The sequence below is a fragment of the Thalassophryne amazonica genome, chromosome 15 (genome assembly GCF_902500255.1).
Source record: "Thalassophryne amazonica chromosome 15, fThaAma1.1, whole genome shotgun sequence".
Taxonomy (NCBI): domain Eukaryota; kingdom Metazoa; phylum Chordata; class Actinopteri; order Batrachoidiformes; family Batrachoididae; genus Thalassophryne; species Thalassophryne amazonica.
The window spans coordinates 44,730,644-44,754,017 of record NC_047117.1 but is presented as its reverse complement, the minus strand read 5'-3'; the positions used below and the strand labels follow the sequence as shown (position 1 = coordinate 44,754,017).

At 42.8% G+C, this 23,374-nt stretch overlaps 1 protein-coding gene across 1 annotated transcript in view; it reads right to left on the bottom strand.

Moving 5' to 3' along the window:
- LOC117526812 (transcription factor AP-4-like) overlaps window positions 1–23,374 on the bottom strand; it is a 45,592-nt gene that overhangs the window by 19,101 nt on the left and 3,117 nt on the right. Inside the window, exons 2-4 of the mRNA XM_034188886.1 lie at window positions 11,761–11,926; window positions 7,976–8,075; window positions 4,974–4,981 (exon numbers count right to left, since the gene is read on the bottom strand). Of these exons, the coding sequence (XP_034044777.1) occupies window positions 4,974–4,981; window positions 7,976–8,075; window positions 11,761–11,926 (274 nt within the window). The remainder of the gene's footprint in view (window positions 1–4,973; window positions 4,982–7,975; window positions 8,076–11,760; window positions 11,927–23,374) is intronic.

The following is a 23,374-nucleotide window of genomic DNA, read 5'->3' as shown; positions in this document are numbered from 1 at the left end:
TCTGGGGCATTTGCACGACAGCATTACCGACAAACAGAACAGATACCCTGAGGCTGCTCATATCATTTCTGGGGACTTTAATCATGCAGATCTTAAAGCAGTTCTCCCCAAATTCCATCAGCACATTAAGTGTAAAACCAGAGGAGAAAATATATTGGACAAATTGTATACAAACATCAGACAGTCTTACAGGGCTAAATCACTAGCCCATCTTGGGCAATCTGATCATGCATCCCTGCTACTTATCCCTACATACACACCCCTACGGAAACAAGCTCTGCCCACGACCCGGACTACGAGGGCTACAACTTGGCCTGAGGATGCCTCCTACCAGCTGCAAGATTGCTTCCAGAGAACTGACTGGGAGGTTTTTCAACCACCAGACCTGGAGAACCACACTACAGCGGTTCTGGACTACATCAGGTTCTGCACGAACAGCGTCACCAGGAACAGACGTATAAGGATTTATCCCAACAGAAAGCCCTGGATGACGAAGGAGGTGCAGAGCCTGCTGACAGCCAGGAACACAGCCTTTAGGTCTGGGGACGTGGCACTCTACAGCACCGCCAGAGCTAATCTGAAAAGAGGTATCTGCAAGGCCAAGGCAGCGTATAGAAGGAAGATGGAGGACTATATCAGGAGCAACGATACCAGAGAGGTGTGGCGGGGTGTCCAGCACATCACCAGCTACAAAAATAGCAACTCCATGGCCGCCGAGGGTGAATCTTCTCTGGCAGAGGAGCTCAACATCTTCTTTGCCCGCTTTGAGGTGATACCTACATCAGCCCCATCTCAGCCGCCTGCTCACAGTAGCCACACACTCATGGTAGAAGAGTGTGAGGTGAGGCGAGTGATGAGAAGGGTGAACCCGAGGAGAACCTACAGGACCTGACGGAGTGGCAGGTCGGGTGCTGAAAGATTGTGCAGACCAACTGGCTGGAATCTTTACCAGGATTTCAATCAGTCCTGTCACAGGCCACTGTCCCCCCCGTTTAGAGTCCTCTATCATTGTCCCACTACCAAAGAAACTTTGCATTACCAGCCTGAATGACTACCGCCCAGTGGCACTAACACCAGTCATCATGAAGTGCTTTAAGAAACTGGTGCAGAGTCATATCATCTCCTGCCTGCCAGCTGATCTGGACCCTTTTCAATTGCTTACAAATAAAGAGATCTACGGAGGATGCTGTCTCCACAGCACTTCACGCCGCGCTGACCCACTTGAAACAACGAGGGAGCTACGCAAGAATACTCTTTGTGGATTTCAGCTCGGCATTTAACACCATCCTTCCATGACGTCTGGTGTCCAAGCTGGCAGATCTTGGACTCCCTCCACTCACCCTGCAGCTGGATATTGGACTTTTTGACAGACCGCTCCCAGAGGGTCAGGCTGGGTTCCGACATCTCCACTGCTCTCGTCTCAGCACGGCTCACCACAGGGCTGTGTGCTTAGTCCGCTCCTCTACACTCTTTACACCTATGACTGTGTCCCTATCCACCCTAGTAATAAGATAAAGTTCGCAGATGACACGACAGTAGTCGGACTCATCTCAGATGACATAGGTGAGCTAGCCTATTAGGGACGAGGTGGAGCGGCTGGCAGAGTGGTGTTCAGTCAACAACCTGCTCCTTAACACTGCAAAAACAAAAGGAGCTTGTTGTTGACTTTAGAAGGAACAAGTCTGACATCCAACCACTCTTCATCGGGGGGGGTCTGTGTGGAGCGGGTGCCGGTGTTCAGGTTTCTCGGCATTGAGCTGGAGAACAACCTGACATGGCATGCCAACACCAAGGAGCTGTTGAAGAAGGCGCAGCAGAGACTGTACTTTCTGAGAATCCTCAGGAGGAATAGTCTTACTCAGAATCTGCTTCTCGCCTTCTATCACTGCTCCACAGAGAGTGTGCTCATATATGGACTGTGTGTTTGGTATGGCAGCTGCACATCCTCAGAGAAGAAGGCGCTACATAGGGTTGTTAGGGCAGCAGAGAAGATCATAGGCTGCCCCCTCCCCACACTGGAAGGCAATAGATATTTCAAAGGACATCTCACATCCTGGACATTGTCAGTTTCAGCTCATGCCATCAGGCAGGAAATACAGAACATTACAAACCAGAATAAATCGTCTAAAAGAATAGTTTCTATCCAAAGGCAATCATGGCACTTAACTCTTCAAGGTGAAATAGTATGTTCAGTATGCAATACATCTGGTGGCAGTCTTTTTCACCCAGTGCAATCTGTGATCGTACCATTCCTGTCCATAACAGTGTAATATATGTTTTATTCTTTAGATGTTTTATTCCTGTTCATAGCCAGTGCAATGTGTTTTATTCTTTTATATGTTCTTAAACTATTTATTGCTCTTAACTCACGAGCTGAAGCACTTTTAATTTCGTTGTGACTTTGTAAAAAGTAACGACAATAAAGACTACTACTACTACTACTACTAGAGTCAGCCAGGTTACTGGGCTGTCGCTGAGAAACACAGAGTTTGAGCTCCCTCCAAAGATTTTCTATTGGGTTTAGGTCTGGAGACTGGCTAGGCCACTCCGAACCTTGATATGCTTCTACGGAGCCACTCCTTGGTTATCATGGCTTGTGCTTCGGGTCATTGTCTTGCTGGAAGACCCATCCACAACCCATCTTCAATGCTCTAACTATGAGGGAAGGAGGTTGTTCCCCAAAATCTCGCAATACATGCCCCGGTCATCCTCTCCTTAATACAGTGCAGTCGTCCTGTCCCATGTGCAGAAAAATACCCCCAAAGCATGATGCTTCCACCCCATGCTTCACAGTAGGGAGGTGTTTTGGGATTGTACTCGCATTCTTCTTCCTCCAAACACAGCGAGTGGAATTAGACCAAAAAGTTCTACTTTGGTCTCATCTGACCACATAACTTCTCCCATGACTCCTCTGGATCATCCAGAGGTTCACTGGGCAAACTTAAGGACGGGCCTGGACGTGTGCTGATTTAAGCAGGGGAACCTTCCGTGCCATGCATGATTTTAACCCATGACGTCTTAGTGTATTACCCACAGTACCCTTGGAACAGACGGTGCCAGCTCTCTTCAGGTCATTGACCAGCTCCTCCGTGCAGTTCTGGGCTGATTCCTCACCTTTCTTAGGATCACTGATACGCCACGAGGTGGGATCTTGCATGGAGACCCAGTCTGAGGGAGATTGACAGTCATGTTAGCTTCTTTCCATTTTCTAATAATTGCTCCAACAGTTGATCTTTTTCACCAAGCTGCTTGGGCAATTGCCCCATGGCCCTTTCCAGCCTTGGGGAGGTCTACAATTTGTCTCTGGTGTCTTTGGACAGCTCTTTGGTCTTAGCCATGTTAGTAGTTGGAGTCTTACTGATTGCGTGGGATGGACAGGTGTCTTTATGCAGCTAACGACCTCAAATAGGTGCTTCTAATTTGGAATAATAAGTGGAGTGGAGGCGGACTTTTTAGAGGCGGACTAAGAGGTCTTTGAGGGCCGAATTTCTGCTGATTGGCAGGTGTGAATACTTATTTGCAGCAGTAAACATGCAAATAAATTATTAAAGAAATCATACATTGTGATTCCGGATTTTTCTTTTTTTTTTTGATTATGTGTCTCACAGGGACATGCACCTAAGATGAAAATTCAGACTCTCCATGATTTCTAAGTGGGAGAACTTGCAAAATCGCAGGAGTGTTCAAATACTATTTTCCTCACTGTATATAATATATACTATATCTATATCTAATATATATGCAAAGGCTATATGCCAACTGTTGGCAGATAATATAATGTCTTATCTTATTCGCCCAACCGTGATCGTGTATTTGACATGGTTTGTGCATCTAAACTACGTTTTTTACACCACTTTTTAAGGCTCTATTGCGGCGTATGTTTGACACATTTAATGGTGTCGTGTTTAATTACTGCGAAAACACCGCAATGGATGAAAACAGACAAACTTCATAAGCATTTTGAATGGAAACCTGTTAACAACGACGAGACAGTTTTTGAACAAAATGCTGCTTGTTGGCTGTAAGATGGTGTTAGTTTGACACACCTGGGTGTGATGAGCCAAACAGAACCACTTTAGATCACAGCTCCGGATTAACAAAAAGTGGGGTCAGCTGGAAAGGGTGAACACCTCTCAACTCTTGCGAACTCCAGAAACTTGACTTCAACATCACTGCCTTGAGTGAAACAAGAATAGCAGGAGATGGCAAGCTGCAGGAGGAGAAAGGGGGCTACACTTTCTTTTGGAAAGGGCTTCCTAAGGAGAAATGACCTCTGTTTGGCCAAAAAGAATTCTCTCCTTCCAACACTGACTAAACTGGGCGACTGATGACGTGCCATCTCCAACTTATGAGTGTCATCTCCAACTTGCGAGTGCCACATTCATCAGTGCTTATGCTCCAACACTTGACGCAGACCATGAAGAGAAGGAAACCTTCCATGCCAAGCTAGATACCATTCTATCTGCTATCCCAACATCTCATAAGATCATCCTCCTTGTGGACTTCAGTGTCTTGGTCAGAATGTGCCATCAGCTCTGGAACAGAATCATCTGGAGAAATGGAGTTGGGAAGGGCTCAGAATTTGTAGCATTACCAAATAGAGCGGACAATTGATAATCAAGGATTTAACGGTTTTACATTTCTGACACTTCAGCAAAACCGATCCAACACCACTGTGACTTTTCTCCCCAGTGTAAGCGAAGTGAAACAATTCTGCATATGAGTCGGACTCGACTAAGGCACACTTCAAATGCCGAATCAGGTCCTGCTGCAGCAGATGAAAATGACACAGAGTAATTGCAAAATAAGTCCCTTTGGCTGCTCCCTTGCTTTCACTTGGGGTTGCCAGAGCAGATCTGAGGTGGATTTGCAAGTTGATTTGTGATTTGGCACAAGTTTTATGATGGATGCCCTCAACGGCACAACTCCAAGTTACATAGAGAATGGGCAAGGGTGAGTTTTGAACAGAGAACCTTCTGCACTGAAAACAAGCGCACTTAACTAGGCCACCACCCAAAGAGAGCAATCATAAATTAACAGAAATGCATGTGTAAAGGGTATCTTGCACATAAGGCTTATATGTACGGTCATTTGTGAATTGAATGCGACTGTGCAGTTGCTGTTCACGGAGTCTCAATCGCAAGCCTGAGTCACGTCTCAAGTCTTTGAGGCTGAGTCGCAAGTTGTCCTGAAGTCACCATTGTGTGACTTAAAGCCCAATCACACGGCACTACCGGAGGACAATGAAGCCCAAACAAACAGAAATCCGGACTTAACGTTGACCTTTCTGAGGCATCGTTTAACTGTCGTCCAGCTTTATTCCTGCAGGTGGCACTTCTTCTTGCAGCTGGCTCTTTGCTCTGTTGAAAAATGTGAACGAATCTTAACTACAACCTCAATTTGTCCGTATTTCGTTTTGCTGTCTGTCTTGATGGTTCCTTAGCGTTTGTGCAGTTTCCGTAACGTCAGTGTTCCGTTTGACTGTCTGTCGTCCAACCTCCCAAGTCCCATGTCTTGTGTGAACACCGATGATATCTGAACAGATCAATAACTAAAGCTCCGACGAGCTGAACGTAACATCCTCGTATCACTGATGACTCATCCATTTGTGGGATGAAAAGCAACGTTGTCATACAGAAACAACAGCAGTAAGAAAGTTTTATCAACTACTTCGACTATTTACGCACATTCCAGCCATTTGTGGCCAGACTGCATGTGCACACACGGTGTTGTTTTGAAGACGAACAACATCTCTCACCTGTTAAGACAACCAGATCGCACACCTGCAAATGCTGCAGACATGAGCACAAGGTTGGCTGCGCTCTGTCTCATACCCGCCGTCTGCCATGTCATCGTGAATCTTTCGTTTTGATTGTTCGCTTCACTTTTCTTTCATTAGTTTCTTCCTTTTTGCGCTCTTGATTCGCAGGCTTTTCAGTGATGGGAAAGGTGCAGGATCATTCGCGCATCTTTTCTCAACAATTTGTGAGTTTTTGATTTTTATCCTTCATTCAGCTATCGCCGTGTGCTGTGTGACCAGGCACTAAAGGAGAACCAAGTATGTTTGGTCAGTTTTTGCCGCGTCATCCTTTTTTGTGGTCACATTTTTTCTCTACCACACTCCCCTGCAGTTCAGGAGTACACAAGTCACAAAACTGTTGAACTGGGCTCCAAAGCTTCCCCCAGCAACAGGAATGCAGGTATGTTTTTCGTACTTCTTTATCTTCCAGCTCTACTATTCGAAGAAAACCCGACCAAGGTTGACTCGTGTGTGACCTCCCCCCACTGTGTCACAATGTTTTTTCTTCCTCTGACAGCGTTTTTTTCTTTTTTTTTGCCTTTTTCGCAAATTATAAGGCTGTGTCATGATTATGAACATATAAATGGTAAATGGACTGCATTTATATAGCGCTTTCCCATCTGCATCAGACACTCAAAGCGCAATTATGCCTCACATTCACCCCGATGTCAGGGTGCTGCCACACAAGGCGCTCACTACACATCGGGAGCAATAGGGGATTAAAGACCTTGCCCAAGGGCCCTTAGTGATTTTCCAGTCAGGCGGGGATTTGAACCGAGGATCTGGTCTCAAGCCCAACACCTTAACCACTAGACCATCACCTCCCCCAATATAAGAAATGAAGTCTTCCGCAATTCATGTTTCTCATGAGACCCAACAGTCTCATTCACGAGGCCAGTGTCCCTGAAGTTGCAAGGCTGGTGTTCAACGACAAGACCCCTGGTAGGGAAGACAGAGCTCCCATTCTCCCCAAAGAAGATATTTAACCATTACAATTACTCCCAAACTGTAAAATTAAGGTAAAAAAAGTTACTTAGTTCCCTTTAACTCAAGAAAAACGGGAGCACTAAAGACGCTGTCCTAAGCATTGTCCATCATGTGTCGCAACATCTGGAAGATACCAAGGCCTATGCACGCATTCTATTTGTTGATTTTAGTTCTGCTTTTAATACAGTACAAATACATCTGCTTTTAGAGAAACTGTCCTGCAATGGGAGTCAGTGTTTTTTTAATAAAATGGTTTTATGTTTTTTTAAAAAACAGAACTCAACACGTCAAGGTCAATGGGATACTATCAGACGTAGACACAGCAACACCGGGGTTCCACAAGGCAGTGTGTTATCGCCAGAGCTTTTCACGATCTACACAAATAATTGTAAAAGTACACATCAAAATAATAGCATTTGAAATATGCAGATGACACTGCTATTGTGAGTCTTTTATCCAAGGATACGGACACATCCTTATATCACAATGAAATTGACAGCTTCACAAAATGTTGTTAAGGGAACTTTCATGTGATGAATCCAAACAAAAACAAGTAATTGTTTTGATTCTCGGCATATATGTGAGCATGAACTTGTCCACATAGATAATGTGATCATTCAGCAAGTGGACTCCTACAAATATCTTGGGGTCCACATGGACAGTGCTCTCTCTTGAAAGGCAGGGGTAAGAAGAGGGAAAATTATTTCAAAGGACCCAGAGCATCCCCTTCACAGCGAGTATGTCCTGCTGCTTCGGGACGGAGACTGAGGGTGCCACAGTGTAGGACTAACAGATTCAATTTGTCCTTTGGTCCCGTCTTCTATTAAATTGCTGAACTCTAGATCTTCACGTACAGCAGATTCTCTGCACAGCACTTAATCTGCACTTGGTGGGTCTGGTGGGGTGCACATGGGGGCTCAGCCTCTCTTATCTACAAGCAGGAGGCCCATAAGAAAAAAGGTTGGGAACCACTGGTCTAAAGCGATTCTAAGTTATTCAAACAACAGTTAAAAACAAGGCATTTAACAGCTGAGAACATCATCACTTCTACTTGATCCAAAGCCCCGCCTACTTTCAAATCAGTGCTGATAAGTTGAGTGGTCAAATGTCTCTTTTATGTTGATATGAAAGAAGATATTCTATTTATCACTTCAGTGTGACGTTAAATGCCACCTGGCAGTTCATTACCTGAATAAAAGCGCTTCAGCTGGTTGTTCTGTGCCAGGAGTTGTGTCTTTTCCTGCTCCAGGGTGAAGATGTAATCTGCAGTCTGCTGCAAGATCGCTGCCTGGCAGGATGAAGCCAAAAGATAAATCCAGCATCAACATGGAGTTATTTCTCACAAAGCTGTCAATGTAAATCAAAACCTCAAAGATAAAAGCCATCTAAAGTTAATTTTCTAACTTGTATGCACAAAGAATCACTTTGCTTTGTGTACTATAACAGAGGTCATGCAGTAGGTGTACGGGTGTTCTGTCCTCCACATACAGGTGTCCTGAATAACAGGCAGATGAAGTAGCTGATGGAGAGAAGATTTTAATTGTTATGCCTCAGGAACTGATGCTGACATGTTTCAGATGTTTGCAGACACCATCTGCTTGACAGGCAGAGAATCAGTGTGTTCTGGAATGGCCACCAAGGCTGAGGTGCAGTTAAGTGCACACATGCACCTGCCTTAACCCACAAAATGATACAGTTTTTTGTTTGTTTTACAGTTGTCTCTTGTTTTCATTATTATGAGTATTTCTGGAAAATAGCTGAACCAATATAATTTTAAACAAACTGCCAACAATTTAAAACAAAAGCTCATGTTGAAACAATAATTTTTACAGCCCAGGAAACTGTAGGAATGAAAGAACAATAACAACAACAACAAAAACAAAACAAAGACACAGACCTATAGATCTGTGAGTTCAGCTCACAAACTGACATTGTCGCACACCCTGTCATAGTTGCTTGCATGCATCATTGGTGGAGAATCTTATTCTTTTGTGATTAAATACAAGTCTGTTTATAGATGTAACTGACAAACTGTTGACTGCACCAACAGCAGTTCAGTTTCTCCCTACTTTGGGGCAGCAATATATTGGTAAAAAACTGACAATGCAAAGTTTTTTCTGCAATACGAGGTCTGTGAGAAAAGTATCCGACCTTTTTATTTTATGCAAAAAATATATGGATTTGATTCATATGTTTTTACGTCAGCCAAGCTTGAACCTTCGTGCGCAATGCATCAGTTTTTCCACGCCTGTCCGTTGCGTCATTCGCCTGTGGGCAGCTTTGAGTGAGCACCTGGTCCACCCCTCTTGTCGTTGTTTCATTGCAGGAAATGGCGAATGATTTGGGTTTTTTTTTTTTTTCCATCAGAATTTTCAGAAACTGTCAGAGACAGGCAGCTGGAAAACCATTCGAAAAATTTATCTGGCTTTCGGTGAAAATTTTACGGGCTTCACAGAGAATAAGGAGTGTTTACTATCGCTTTAAGGATGGCCCACAATGGCGCACGGCTCGCCGCGCTCCAAGCCGCCATCGGGAGGCAGAAACCACCACATCATTTCTAAAACGGATGGCTGTGTGGAGCCCGGGACCGTCGTGTGCAATTTCTCTGGTTATCACAAGAGCTGGACATCAGCCATTTTCCGGCAGATTTTCACCTTTAACAAGAGATTTTGCATGGAAAGACCTCGGAGGGCTTCGCGCGGTCACGACCAATTCGCTGATGAAGTGAGACAAAGGAACACCTTCGTTCGGGGTGTTAAAGGACAAGTTGGGACTGCCCAGCTCTCCACATTTCTCTTATACTCACTCGACTGGTAAGCAGTGAAAGCCGAGTCAAATTAGAATGATAGAGTCCAGTCAGAATTAATAAATTCAGAGCAAAACTCCGTTTAAAAGCAAATGACACCTCTTTCCAAATGTTTGTAACACAAAGAAACTGCAATCAATCAAACGTTTTTTCTCCCAAAACAAGACGTCCTGCGCTGATGTGCAGCAGCCGTCTGGGGCTCAGCTCAGAGGTATGGAGAGACATTCATGCCAAAATGTCTGAAGGGAAATGCTTTGACAAAAACTACAGATTTTGTTTATTTTTATTTATGTCCAGAGATTAAGGATCCAGTGACCAATTTTATATTTATTACGGTAAACTCAATAAAATGTTCATTCATTCATTCCATGTTGTTGACATAGAAAACCTGAAAAAGCCTACTTTAGTACACCGAAAATTCACAACAGGTATCGATAAAGGTGCGTTTACACATAACAAGACGCGTTACGAATGTCATTCGTGACACATTCCTGACATTCTAATGTGACTTAACGCATCTGAATATGTTTTCTTAATAGTGCGTGTTGGTGCGTGATATGCTTGATATTCGTGGAGCAATGTTTTGCCTGTCAAAAAATCTTCCACGAGTGTCACACACAAAACCCTCGTTTCCTCTCACGTCGTGGAGGTTGCAACTGAGCGCATTGATCCGTCTTGATGAGTAGTGATCCTTAATAGAACATGACAACGTTCGTATGGTGCCTGTGATGGTTCTTGGAGCCCAACTGTCACGCGTTATTACGAAGTGACACGGAAAACTGTCAAGTTTTGACACGACTTGTAACGCGGCGTCACATTTCACTGCGCACCACGACAAAATCAGTTTTCTGTCACATGCGCATAATTAAACTCGGCTCCAAAATGTCGTTCCACAGTTCCTGTTGAAGCTCCTCAGGACGCTCCTGCAGTGTGTTCCACCAGCGAGAGGACACTCATGTGCAGCCAGACATCTCTGCACCTCCTCCAGTCCGGCGGAGGAAGAAGCGCGCGCAAACCCTGCTGCATTGCATTTGGTTTGATTGCTGACAACCAGTCGGCTAAAAGTCTAATTTCAGTGCTCTTCAGAGCGCTCCTGCAGGTGTTCCAAACTGCTGCATGTGCCTGATATTGGGAAAATGCGTGAGACGGGAGCCGCATGAAGCCAACATCTGGCTCTGTCCTCCTCCTCCTCTCATGTACCATGGAGTGCACAGAGCCAAACTACGCATGCAGTCCACAAAGTTCTTCTGAAAAACTGGAGCGATCTGAATTCGGTTGGATGAATATGGGTGTGTGTGTGTGGAGACAATTCACCTCGTTCACAACGTGACAGAACTTAATGATGCGCTGTTACGCGCAATAGCGCGCAACAACACGGAACACTATTCTTGACCGTGCGGAATGGTTCCTGATAATTCTCCAGCAACACGTGCCATTAATCGTAACGTGTGGTAACAGGTTGCAGCAGTTCCTGAGGACACCTGACGCCTCTGCCCCGAACAATCACATTCGTGATCAGCAGCCAAGAATGTGTACTTCGTGGCATTCGTGACTTGTCGTCGTTATGTGTAAACGCAGCATAAGGGAATCGGCTCGATAATGGCATCGATAGATAAAATCTTATCAATACCCATCCCTACTTACAGCGCAGTGGATTGTTTTGTGTGAGGTGGGGTACACCCTCGACAGGGCGCCAGTTTATTTGTCAAAACAATTTTTAAAGTGTCATTGAACATGGTAGAGTTTAAAACTAAATGCCTTCATTTTATACCACAGCTTATGTTTTCTGACTTGATTTATTTCAATTCAAGATGTCTTCGGCAGCATATGCAAAATATAAGTAGACATAAATTAGTACGCAATGTAAATATATATTTGAAAGTGATCAGAGGTGGATGCTACATTTCCTCTGTGGGTCAAACAAGAAAATAATAAAAAATAAATAAACAGGTGGTGGTGGTGGGGGGGGCAGGGCATGCATTCAGTCACACTGTCCTACAGTCCCCCAGACGCTGTCAGGTTAACCTTAACTTGTCACAACAACTTGTGATTTGTATGTCACGTGACATGGATTATTCATCCCATTTGTGTTGTGTTGCATTTAGAGTGCAATTTGGTTCCATTAAGTGAATATCTATGTGCGTTAGTGTTTAAATGCTCATTCCACCTTGCTGAGCTTCTCTCCGTCTGTGTGGGGCAGCAGTCTTTTGAGGGACTGGAAGCCAGCATTGATGCTCTGCATCCTTCGACGTTCGTTGCTGTTCGCAATCTCACGACGGATTCGTCGCTCCTGGTCCTGAGCCGTTTCTGGACTGAGGGGGATATTGGCCAGACTGTGGGAGAGAGGAACAATGTGATCATTACAATGGTCAACAACAACAAAAATTCTTTCATAGACTTTGAGAACTGATTTAGGGTCATTTTGGGGTGCTGAATCTGAATCTGAGCTCAGATTTCCTCTATCACATCACAGTTTTTTGCAGTCTGTATGTTTCCTATTGATGGATTACGCAAAAGTTGCTCATTCACTTACGAGTTTGAGGCCACTGATCATGCACAAAGCAGCTTCAAAAGCATAGTTTTTAAACCAGGTTTGCAAAATGTGAACAAAGAGCCATAATATCATTTACGGCGCTGAAGAGGTATGTGAGACTGCAGCTTTTACTTCAATGCTTGATACGAGAAATAGCCATGAAGTTAGAAAAATAGCTACTTCCAAACAAAGTAGTAAGGTTAAGAAATGTCATTTTTAAACATATGTAACAACCATATGACTGTAACAGCATTAGTTTCTTAACAGGAATGTTTGTTATTGTGTGACAGGTTCAGACTTTGCCCTGATTCTTCTTTATACTGAGGTACTTAACATGTCCACGACTTCAAATTGAAGGACTTGTTGGAATGACCCAGATATTTTCTATTATCACTTTACCAAGGCGTTGCTAGGCCGGTAATGTAGATTTACGTCGACACTACCTGGCTATACCCGCCCGCTGTGTGTAAACAAATGATGTCATAGCGCGCAGCCCTAGAACTGTCCGCAGACGATAACATGAAAAGGCGAGAAGTGTGTGTTGGTCCCAATATGGATATTCCAGATGATTTTATCATGGATAGTCCGACAACGAACAGCAGCCAAAGCAGCCAGCTTGATAAAGGATGCACCGGCGAATTTGGAGAGCAGCGTGCACCAGCCAACACTACAAAAGTTAAAGTGAGCCAGCTTTTTATGTACGTGTTTGCTGGGTGTCGTGCATTTTGAAATGACATTAAATATCGTTAATGTGATTCCACGTGTTGTGTATCTCAGTAAGTGATAATAATGCAAGCGATAATAATAATGCAAATAACATGCTGTTGTTGTGCGGTATGCATTTTCTGAGTCCCTCCGTCCATGAGTTCGCCCACAATGCCAGATATTCGCCCGAGTTAGACGAGGGCGAATATCTGTCATTTTGGGCAACTGGGCATGGACGTCGGGCCTCTGAAAATGTATACCGCCCTCCAAAAGCATGTTATTGTATTATTATATCTGGGGTTGCTTCACTTAATTGCATTTTTTCAATACATTTCACTTATTTAGTATTTGCATACTGTGGTCAATAATGCTCAAAAAGGGTGCAAACATAAAAGTAGTTTTGGAAATGCATTCTTAAGGCCTGGTTCAACCGACAGGATAATTAGGCCGATATCGGACCCGATCTTCCCCTTCCGACAATCTTAAGGATGCCCCGACAATTGTGATGACGCTAAAGATAATTTTTTTTTTATTATTTTGGAAAAATTGTTTTCATATCTCAAAAATGTGATGTGATTGGCAAAAACTAACACCAGATTCAGCACCCCCAAATTACCTAAAATCTGTTGAAAACTCCCATGCAAGAAAAATCATGTTGACTAAAAGAGATTTTGTCCAAGAATCTGCAAATGCTGATGTCATGAGCGGTAAGAGAGGGAACAAAGTGTTTCCTCATGTCCTTGTCAACTATCAGGCACCCCTCCCCCCCTTCTTTTTTAAAGGATCATAGATGAGGATGAACCTCTTTTGCTTATGGCCTCTTTTGCTTATGTTTGTGGCCCTGTCAAACAGCAGTTAACGAAGGGCAATGAAGCCCAAACGAAACAAGAAATCTGGACTTTCGTTGGCATCGTTTAACCTTAGCGCAGCTTCGTTCCTGCAGCTGGCGCTTCGTCAGGATTTTTAAACCGTTGAAAAATCTGAACAAAGGGCAATGAAAACCTCAATTCTTCCGTGTTTTGTTTTGCTGTTGTTCTTGAGGTTTTTTTTTTAAATGTTCGTTTAGTTTTTGTAACATTATTGTTTAGTTTGACTTCGTCCGACCAGCTAAATGTTTTCACACACTGCAGAAGCTGGTTTGCAAGCGCTGCTGCTGATGCTGCGTTCAAGTACCGTCGGAAATTACAGGGCAAACGCAACCTGTTTGCTTGGACTTTTTTATCTGGGTGGGGGGTCAGCTTCACTGGGATCAGGCATCTTATATAGGGAAGAACGAATCTTTTGTGTGGATACAATTAAGTATTTTGCCACAAGCAACTGCTGAAATTCAAACACCAAAAAGGTTGTTTAATTTCCAATGGTACATGAACGCAGTGCCAGCGACAGTTGCAGCCCCTGTGTGTGCTTATTATTTTTTATTAAATATAAATGTAGGAATGACAATCCAGCCCTTCTGTACAAGTGGCAACAGGTAGATAATTCAAATAATTTATATAAAGAGCTATTCTGGAAGGCAGAATTCACGTTGTGGGTCAGCTGCAGCTGGTTGAAATAACCGCACGTGAGCCAATGCACATTCACACGCACAACAATTTACCGCTCTAATATATTCAATCATCTTTACACTTAGATTTATTCCCCCCTTTAACAGTTTTCTGTTATAAATCAATATATATGGCTTAGAACATAATACGTACAATGATACAGCAGTGACCACGGCACACCAGGTTTTTTTTTTTTTTTTAAATAGGAGAAAGACTATGATGACGAAGGAGATGATCCCTCTTTGTTCTGGAAGAGGAACCAGAGCAGGTGGACACACTGATGTGCACACAGATCTCCACAGCTTCTGTTTGCAGTTTCTCCAAGACTCAGGTGCTATGAGCTCCATCACAGAGCTGAGCCCTGGAACACAGAGATGCAGACACACACTGCTCCAGCTGTGGCTCAAGGCGTGTTTCATTTAAAGCGTCGAGATCGTTAGCTTCGGTTTTGTTAAGTTCCTCTTTTGTCCCTTTTGCACTCTTGCTTCGCAGGCTATTCAGTGATGAAGCTCTTGGGTCATTCCTTGTCAGTTCAACAAGGGCCTCACGCACTTTGTCTCAGATTTTCTTAAAAATTTAATCAATATTCCCAGACTATTCAGAGCAACAAATCCGAAGTTTGAGGCCTGTAGGCCAAGTAGTTTCTGAGATATGGCCAATTTAATGTGCATGGGGTCTGCCGCTTTTTTCAGGCAAAAATTATGGCCGTCATTTCTGGAGCCATGTTCAAGGTAGAATATCTCAGCAACTAATGGACTTAAGCCTGGTTCACACGACAGGATTTTAAAATGATCTTTAGGTTTCCAAAACCTGAGAGACCACACACGTGAAGATAAAAAAATCATGGATCTAACAGATTTGGTCGTACAGTGTGTGGTGTTCAGCCACATGGTAAGGACAACAACACCACACACGTACAGATTTCACACATGAACATTTACAGCTCAGACAGGAAGTCTCGCAAAATCTCTCGAGATTAAACGTGACTTCAGAGTAAACAAAAGGAGGTACTTTGTGGACTATTTAACACAGAGGGAAAAAAACGATACAAAAAGAAAAAGAAAAGGCGTTCTTTAAAGGAGTGGAGACAGCGCGACCACCGGACTTTCTGGTAAGTCAGAACAGCTGTTTTGATTTTATTTTCCGCTCTGCACGTCCGTCACCTCGCTTTCTGATTGGCTGCACGTCACATTCAGCAGACTGCGTGCTCGTTTTGGTCAGAGGACACAACACACACAGCGATATCGGGCCAAAAAAAATCCAACATGTTGAATATCCCCGATTTGCGATCGGAGCGCTCCTAACGCCCATCCGAGCAGATCAGAGCACTCTTAAACACACCACACATGGGAGGAATATCTGATAAGATTATCTTTAGCGTCATCATGATTGTCGGGGCGTCTTTAAGATTGTCGGAAGTGGAAGATCGGGTCTGATATCGGCCTAATTATCCTGCCGTGTGAACCCGGCCTTAGAGGCCTGAAATTTTCTCTGGCAGTTGTCATGGACACCCAGACTTGGACTATAGTCAAACAACAGACATTGACATTAAACTGTGAAGTTTATGTATGCTCAAACTATGGAAGATATTACATTGCCTATTGCGAGCATCCATGTTTGAGTCACTGAAGCATACCATTACACTCAAAGAAGCCTTTCCATTTCTTGGCTGAAATCTGAAAAAAACATTTTGTGGTCAAATTTTATTAGAAGAAAAGCTCATGTGGGCAGAAAATAAAACTCTTCAAACTGATTCCATTTTGAAGGTATTGATATATACTTTGTGTTATAAATATGGCCTTCTTTATGAAACTCCTTCCTGGTTAATTTAAGCATCCAATTACGGCTAATTTGTGCACTCGAGAATGTATTTCTAGTGCTGAAATGACGATTTCATTTTAATTGTGTGCACACACTGCATTCATATGATTCATGGCACACCCCAGAATGCTTGCACATAGATCTGCCAGGGGGATTCCCCAAGGTTTCCATGATTACTAGGCTTATATCCATACATCCTTGGCCCAGTGTCTGCCCAATGTCAAAATGATGGAGAGACCAATATAGGGCTGCAGCTATCGATTATTTTACTAATCGAGTATTCTATCGATTAATCGGATAAAAAGTACTTCTGCGTTTTTAAACATCAATAGTCCAGGGCTCTCCCTAAGCAATGGCACAATGCCACTGTGCCAAAGTGTTGATATTTTGCTGAGAGCCCCTCACACTGGGCAGAGAGAGACAGCAGCCGGCCACCGAGTCCGTGTGTTTTTTAAAAATACACAAACACACTGTTTTGCTTTAAATGCACAGTAAGTCTATTTCAGATGATCAGCGTGGACCATCTTTCTCTTAAAAGGCTTTATTTTACTCTATGTGTCACATTGGAAAGCAGTAGCTATCGTTGCTATTCGATTAGCTGTTATGCTCCAGTCTTCTTCTGTTTATTTTTTTTTCCTGCGGCCGTTGCAGTGCCACACACAGGCCTGGCATATGTACTACAACGTTAAATGAAGCTTCGAGGCACAGAATTTACCTCGAACTTTTTTTTATAATCGAATTATTCGAGTTACTCGATTAATCGTTTCAGCCCTAGACCAATATTCCCACCCCAACAAAGGTAGGTCAGTTTAGGCGAACCTCACCCCGAAATGCCTTAAGAATAAGCAAACCATGGATGAAGGCACGTTAACACCACTAACTACTTGATACAATGCAACAGAAACCCCCAATCTCAATTCTCTTTTGTACGCCTTCCCCTTGGCCCTACCCCTACCCCTTTAAAACAAGGGGTATGCCTCTAGCCCTATGAATTGAGACACCCCTTTTCTCTTAGGAGAAAAAAACCCCCCAAAAAAACCGCCTGTGTCAAACTGACGTCTTCACTGTTTGTTAACATGGCAACCGAAATGCAACTTGTTGCAGTAGCCTGTCTGATCCTTTTATTTTCTTGCCTTTCTGCGTAAATGCAAAGAAATAGAAGAAGTCGCAGATTTCTTCAATGCATTGCAATCATGTCATGTTAATTTAATTAATTTGTCATTTATAACAATAATAATTAATTAGTAATTAATTAATGTTAATACTACTAATAATAATTAATCAATAATAGTAATAATTAATATTGTTTGATTAATCATTGATTGATTAGTAATTAAAAGAATTTATAATAAATAATTTATTAATTTATATAGCATGAAATCACGACTAATCACCTCAAGGCGCTTCACAAACATTTAAAAGCAGAATAAAATGAAATAAGATTAAAACACAAAAAAATTTAAAACATAAGTAAAAGAAGTAAAATAATGAGAATAAAAAAGACAATCATATAAAATACTAATGATAAAACAGGAAAACAGTTTATTTATTTAAAATAAATAAACAAAATATATCAGTCTGTGGGCAGCACGGTGGCTTAGTGGTTAGCACTGTTGCCTCACAGCGAGAAGGTCGTGGATTTAATTCCCATGGCCTGTGTGGAGTTTGCATGTTCTCTCCGTGTGTGTGTGGGTTTCCTCTGGGTGCTCCGGTTTCCTCCCACATCCAAAGACATGCGGGTTAGGTGGATTGGAGTCTTCAAATTGTCCGTAGGTGTGTGTGTGTGTCTGTGCTTGTTTGTCTGTTTGTGGCCCTGCGACCAGTGGTGGGCACACTTCCGATAATAGATTATCGAAGATAATGTTTTCAGTATCGGATTATCTTTTTAGATAACTTAAAAAACCATTATCGGACCAATTATCTTCCGATTAATTTTTGTCTGATAACTTTTAAACTGATAAACAAAATAAACAAAGCTGAACAGCGACAAGCATTTTTAAAATTAGTTCAGCACCCACCTGTTAAAAGTTTTGTAACAGACGCATAGTTATAACCTTTGCAAACAGAAGAGAACTGCTTGTATAAAAAGCATCTCAATCCTCTGCAAACAAAGGACAAACAGCCCCAAAAGGAAACAAAAAAAACAAAACATTTCCTTTAACACCATACCAATATGCTGGCAATATGACCTAAGTCATCCAGAGGCATACATTTTTAACTTATGGTTCAAATTTTAACCAAACTAATTTTGACAAGTTATTTAAATTACTGTCATGTCTGAAGTTTCATAAAGTAAAAATATCAGATATATGTTTTAAAGTAATGTGCTAATTTTTAAGGTTTTGTGAGCACATGCTGTGCCCCGCAGTGCATTTTGGGTAGGATGATGTAATCTCAGTACGTCACAACAGGACAAATGCATTTCAGACACTCTGTTCAGGCTCCACGGACAACAGCATTAAACTCTAGTGCCTAAAACTCTCTTGAATATAGTCTCTGCGCTTATAGATGTTGATTTTTTAAATTGCGTTTGTTAAATTCCATGCATTTTAAATGTGAGCAGACAGGGATTATCTAGAATTTGTTTTGAAAGCCTCTACTACCATCTAGCATCTACTGGCCAGTAGTGTTCATGGCAGTGTCTGGGAACCAGTAGATGGCAGTGTTCTATTTATTTTGACCCCGGTTATGTCAGATGATTGTCAAATCAACTTTTTTGCTTTGCAAATGGCTTTTTTTTTTTTACAAATGAAGTTTAAAAACAAAACAACTGCAAAATAATGATAACATTATTACAAGACAGCTCTGCAGTGTTTGCACAGGCACAGTGCGAACGGTTGGATGCTGCTTGTAGCTTTCAGCAGCAGGATAACCTCACGACGGCCGACCACAATAATATATCAAACAGGTTTGATTCTCATTCGACCATATGATCGGCAATCAGGAGGTGGTCGTCAGATGTTGACAGCAGCTTGATACTCCATGAACACTACACGATGCAGGACGTACGATTAACCCGAAACTTGGTCCAAAAAATTCCTGCATGAAAAATCATCTCGCACACTGTAAAGCACGTTTTACAACATCAAATGAATGTTGTAAAGAGACAATGTGCGCAAACATGCGCACATTCTCTCCACATGCAAAACATTTTGCGATGACACTTCCAGGACTCCGTAAAAATGCCTGTTTTTACAAATAAAAAAATGGAATATTTTACAAAAGCACATTTAAACACCAACACACGACAGACGTCACATTAACGTGTTGGTTTACATAATGAATGACTGAACCAATCAGTGTTTAGCAGAGGCACGTTTACCCAGAATCCTTTGCGATCTGTCTCTCTGTTACAAAACGTCAGCATTCTGATACATTTTTTGGGTAGTCTATTGTTTTATCTTTATCGAAGATAACTTTTCAGTTATCTGATTATCTGTTATCAAAGTTAATTTTTTGGTTATCTGTGCCCACCGCTGCCTGCAACAGACTAGCGTCCTGTCCTGGGTGTACCCCACCTCGCGCTCTATGACTGCTGGGATAGGCTCCAGCCCCCGCGACCCTTAATTGGAGTAAGCAATAGAAGATGAACGAATGAATATCAGTCTGTGTGCAATGAATGTATACATTATACAAGTTTCACTTTTTGAATGGAATTACTGAAAGAAAAAAAAAATCAACTTTTTCATGATATTCTAATTATAACTGGAGCTGCATGTAAACTATTCTATTCTAATTGGAACTATTCTAATTGGAACTGTTGACTGCCTCTACTGGTGGTTGGCTCTCACTGCTGTATTGTATCACTTCCTGTTCCGGAGCACAGCGGTGTTTTGCTGTATTTGTTAGCTGTTTAATCTGCGCAGTTAGATTGATCTAGTTAACTAGATAACGATTTGTTTCACAGTGTAATCTTCACGTGCCTTAACTAAAGCACTCCCTCTGCTGAATCACCTCTAAATTATTTACACATTATTCACTTTGTGTGTTTTTAGGAATCCGCTAGCTTAGCGCAGCTACTAGCTCTTAGCCGGTTTAGCATGGCGGCTTCTCCTGTCTCTCCCGCACTTTTCTGCTCTGGGTGTGAAATGTTTAGTTATTCCTCGGCCTCCTTTAGCAGTAATGGTACTTGTAATAAGTGTAGCTTATTCGTAGCTTTGGAGGCCAGGCTGGGCGAATTGGAGACTCGGCTCTGCACCGTGGAAAATCCTACAGCTAGCCAGGCCCCTGTAGTCGGTGCGGACCAAGGTAGCTTAGCCGCCGTTAGTTCCCCTCCGGCAGATCCCGAGCAGCCGGGAAAGCAGGCCGACTGGGTGACTGTGAGGAGAAGCGTAGTTCTAAACAGAAGCCCCGTATACGCCGCCAACCCGTTCACATTTCTAACCGTTTTCTAACCACTCGGCGACACACCCGCCGAGGAACAAACTCTGGTTATTGGCGACTCTGTTTTGAGAAACGTGAAGTTAGCGACACCAGCAACCATAGTCAATTGTCTTCCAGGGGCCAGAGCAGGCGACACTGAAGGAAATTTGAAACTGCTGGCTAAGGCTAAGCGTAAATTTGGTAAGATTGTAATTCACGTCGGCGGTTCATGTCATACCTCACTGGCAGGACAGACTTTGTGACCATAGGACAGTCCAAATCATCACCTCATACAGTTAGCTGTGGAGTGCCTCAAGCCTTTTCACTATCTACATGCTCCCACTCGGTCAGATAATCAATAAAGATAAGGTTTCTTTTCATTGTTACGCAGACAACACACAGCTGTATATAAAAATGGACCCCACTCCCACCACAGTTCTGCCATCTGCACTTCACTGTTGCCTGGAGGAGATAAGGGCATGGATGGCTGACAACTTTCTTCAACTGAACAGTAGCAAAACAGAAGCCATCCTTATTGGTACCCCTCACCAAACCCAGTCCTTCTCAAACCTAAACAGTATCTCGATCTTTGACCATAACATTTCCCTGTCCTCATCCGTTACAAACCTTGGTGTCAGATTTGATTCACATCTCACATTCGACTCTCACATCCGTCACCTCTGCAAGGTCTCTTTCCTCCACCTTAAAAATATCGCAAAACTCCGCCCCTCCCTCTCCCAATCCGACGGGGAGAAGTTGATCCATGCCTTTGTCTCCTCCAGATTGGACTACTGCAACGCCCTCCTCGTCGGGATCCCCGGCAAAAGTCTACAAAAGCTGCAGCACATTCAGAACTGTGCTGCCCGGGTCCTGACGAGGAGGCGCAAATATGACCACATCACTCCAGTCCCCAGATCCCTTCATTGGCTGCCCATTCAACAAAGAATTCAGTACAAACTCTGTCTCCTTACACACCAATGCATACATGGAACTGCCCCTGCCTACCTTAGTGAACTCCTCACGCCACACACCGCCCCAAGAACCCTCCGCTCCACCACGTCCACCTACCGCTTGCACCAGCCCAGATCCAAGCTCTCCACCATGGGAGACAGGGCCTTCCAGGTAGTCGCCTCACAGCTCTGGAATGCCCTTCCAGAGACCCTGAGGGCCCCACAGAGTGTGGGGGCATTTAAAAAAGGCCTCAAGACATTTTTATTTAAAAGGGCCTTTTAAAATGTTAAAATGTTTAAAATGTTTGATTTTATCTGTCTGGTTATGTTTTATGAATATATTTTATTGTTTTTGACCCTGTACATTGTTTGTTTTTAGTCTCTGCTCTGTAGCACTTTGAGATTCCATGAATGTAAAGTGCATTACAAATAAAATATATTATTATTATTATTAGTTTTACCTTGTGTGCGCTTTTTATATGTGTTCATGTACCGGCCGGCTTATGTGTGTTGTGTGTGTCATCTGTTGTCATGAGGCCGGTCATGGTTTGCTCAGCCCTGCTATTGACCTAGGCAGGGATGTACATCTGGAGCTGGTCCCCGGGCGCCTAAAGGCGACCTCTGCTCCTAACTGGCAATTAGGATGGGTTAAATGCAGTAGACACAATTCATTGTGCAGGGAACATGTTCCTATGTGCATATGACAATAAAATTCTTTTGAATCCTTTGAATTCATATATTCTATGAAAAATGCCCCCGCCCACCAAAAAAAAAAAAAAAAAGACTAGTTATACTAGTTAAGCTTGGCTGCTTTTATGAAACCGAGTCATGACTAAAATCAGCCTGGACTGCCCGCAAATCCCACTTTAATTAATTTCTATAAAGTTTGATATTGACATTTTAAAATATTGTGGTTTATCCCAGCAGAATTTCCTAAATATTTGGTAATCATTAGCCTACTGAGGAAAAGCAAAAGTCTCACTGGAAAATAAAATTCAAACTTACAAGTTAAATTACTTATCATATTTAAATGACATTTTGCTGCTTCTCAGCAGTTATTAAGTATGTGATACATAATAACTACTGAGAAGCAGCAAAATTATGCTGGGATTAAACACAATTAGGGCTGAAACAATTAATCGAGTAATTCAATTCGACTACAAAAAATGTTTGAAGCAAATTCTATGCCTCGAAGCTCCGTTTAACATTGCAGTACATATGCCAGGCCTGTGTGTGGTGCTGTAACTTCCCCAGAAAAAAAAAAAAACAGAAGACTAAAGCCGTGTAAGCGCTAATCAATTTAACACCAAAAGCTACCGCTTTCCAATGTGACACACAGAGTAAAATAAAGCCTTTTAAGAGAAAGACGGCCCAAACTTATCTGAAATAGACTCTGCATTTAAAGCGAAGCAGTGTGAATGCCTGTTTAAAAAAAACATTGTTTGTTCCGCTAGCTGCTCTCTGCTCTACGTGGGAAGTGGCTATTCACCTGGTGGCAGTGCAAGGGGTTCAGCACTCTCCTCACACCGGGTGAGTTACAGCTCCGTCCCCGGCCACACTGACAAACAGTCTCTGGAAGAAGATCCTTTCAGCAGAAGTCCACTCTTTCTTCTGTGTGTTACTCAGACTCGCACTGAGTGTTTCACTTTTTAATTTTTGCAAAATAACAGAAAGCCATTTCAGCAAACTGTCAAGACTTTGGCTGAGCTGCTGACACCGGGAAAGATCCAAACTTTGTAAAGATGTGAAAAGATAAATAATTACTCAACAAAACAGAAAGGGATACAGTAAATTTGACAATCTGTGTGATGGCGCAGCAACATTGTGCCATTGCTTAGGAAGAGCCCTGGACTGTTGAAGTGTTTA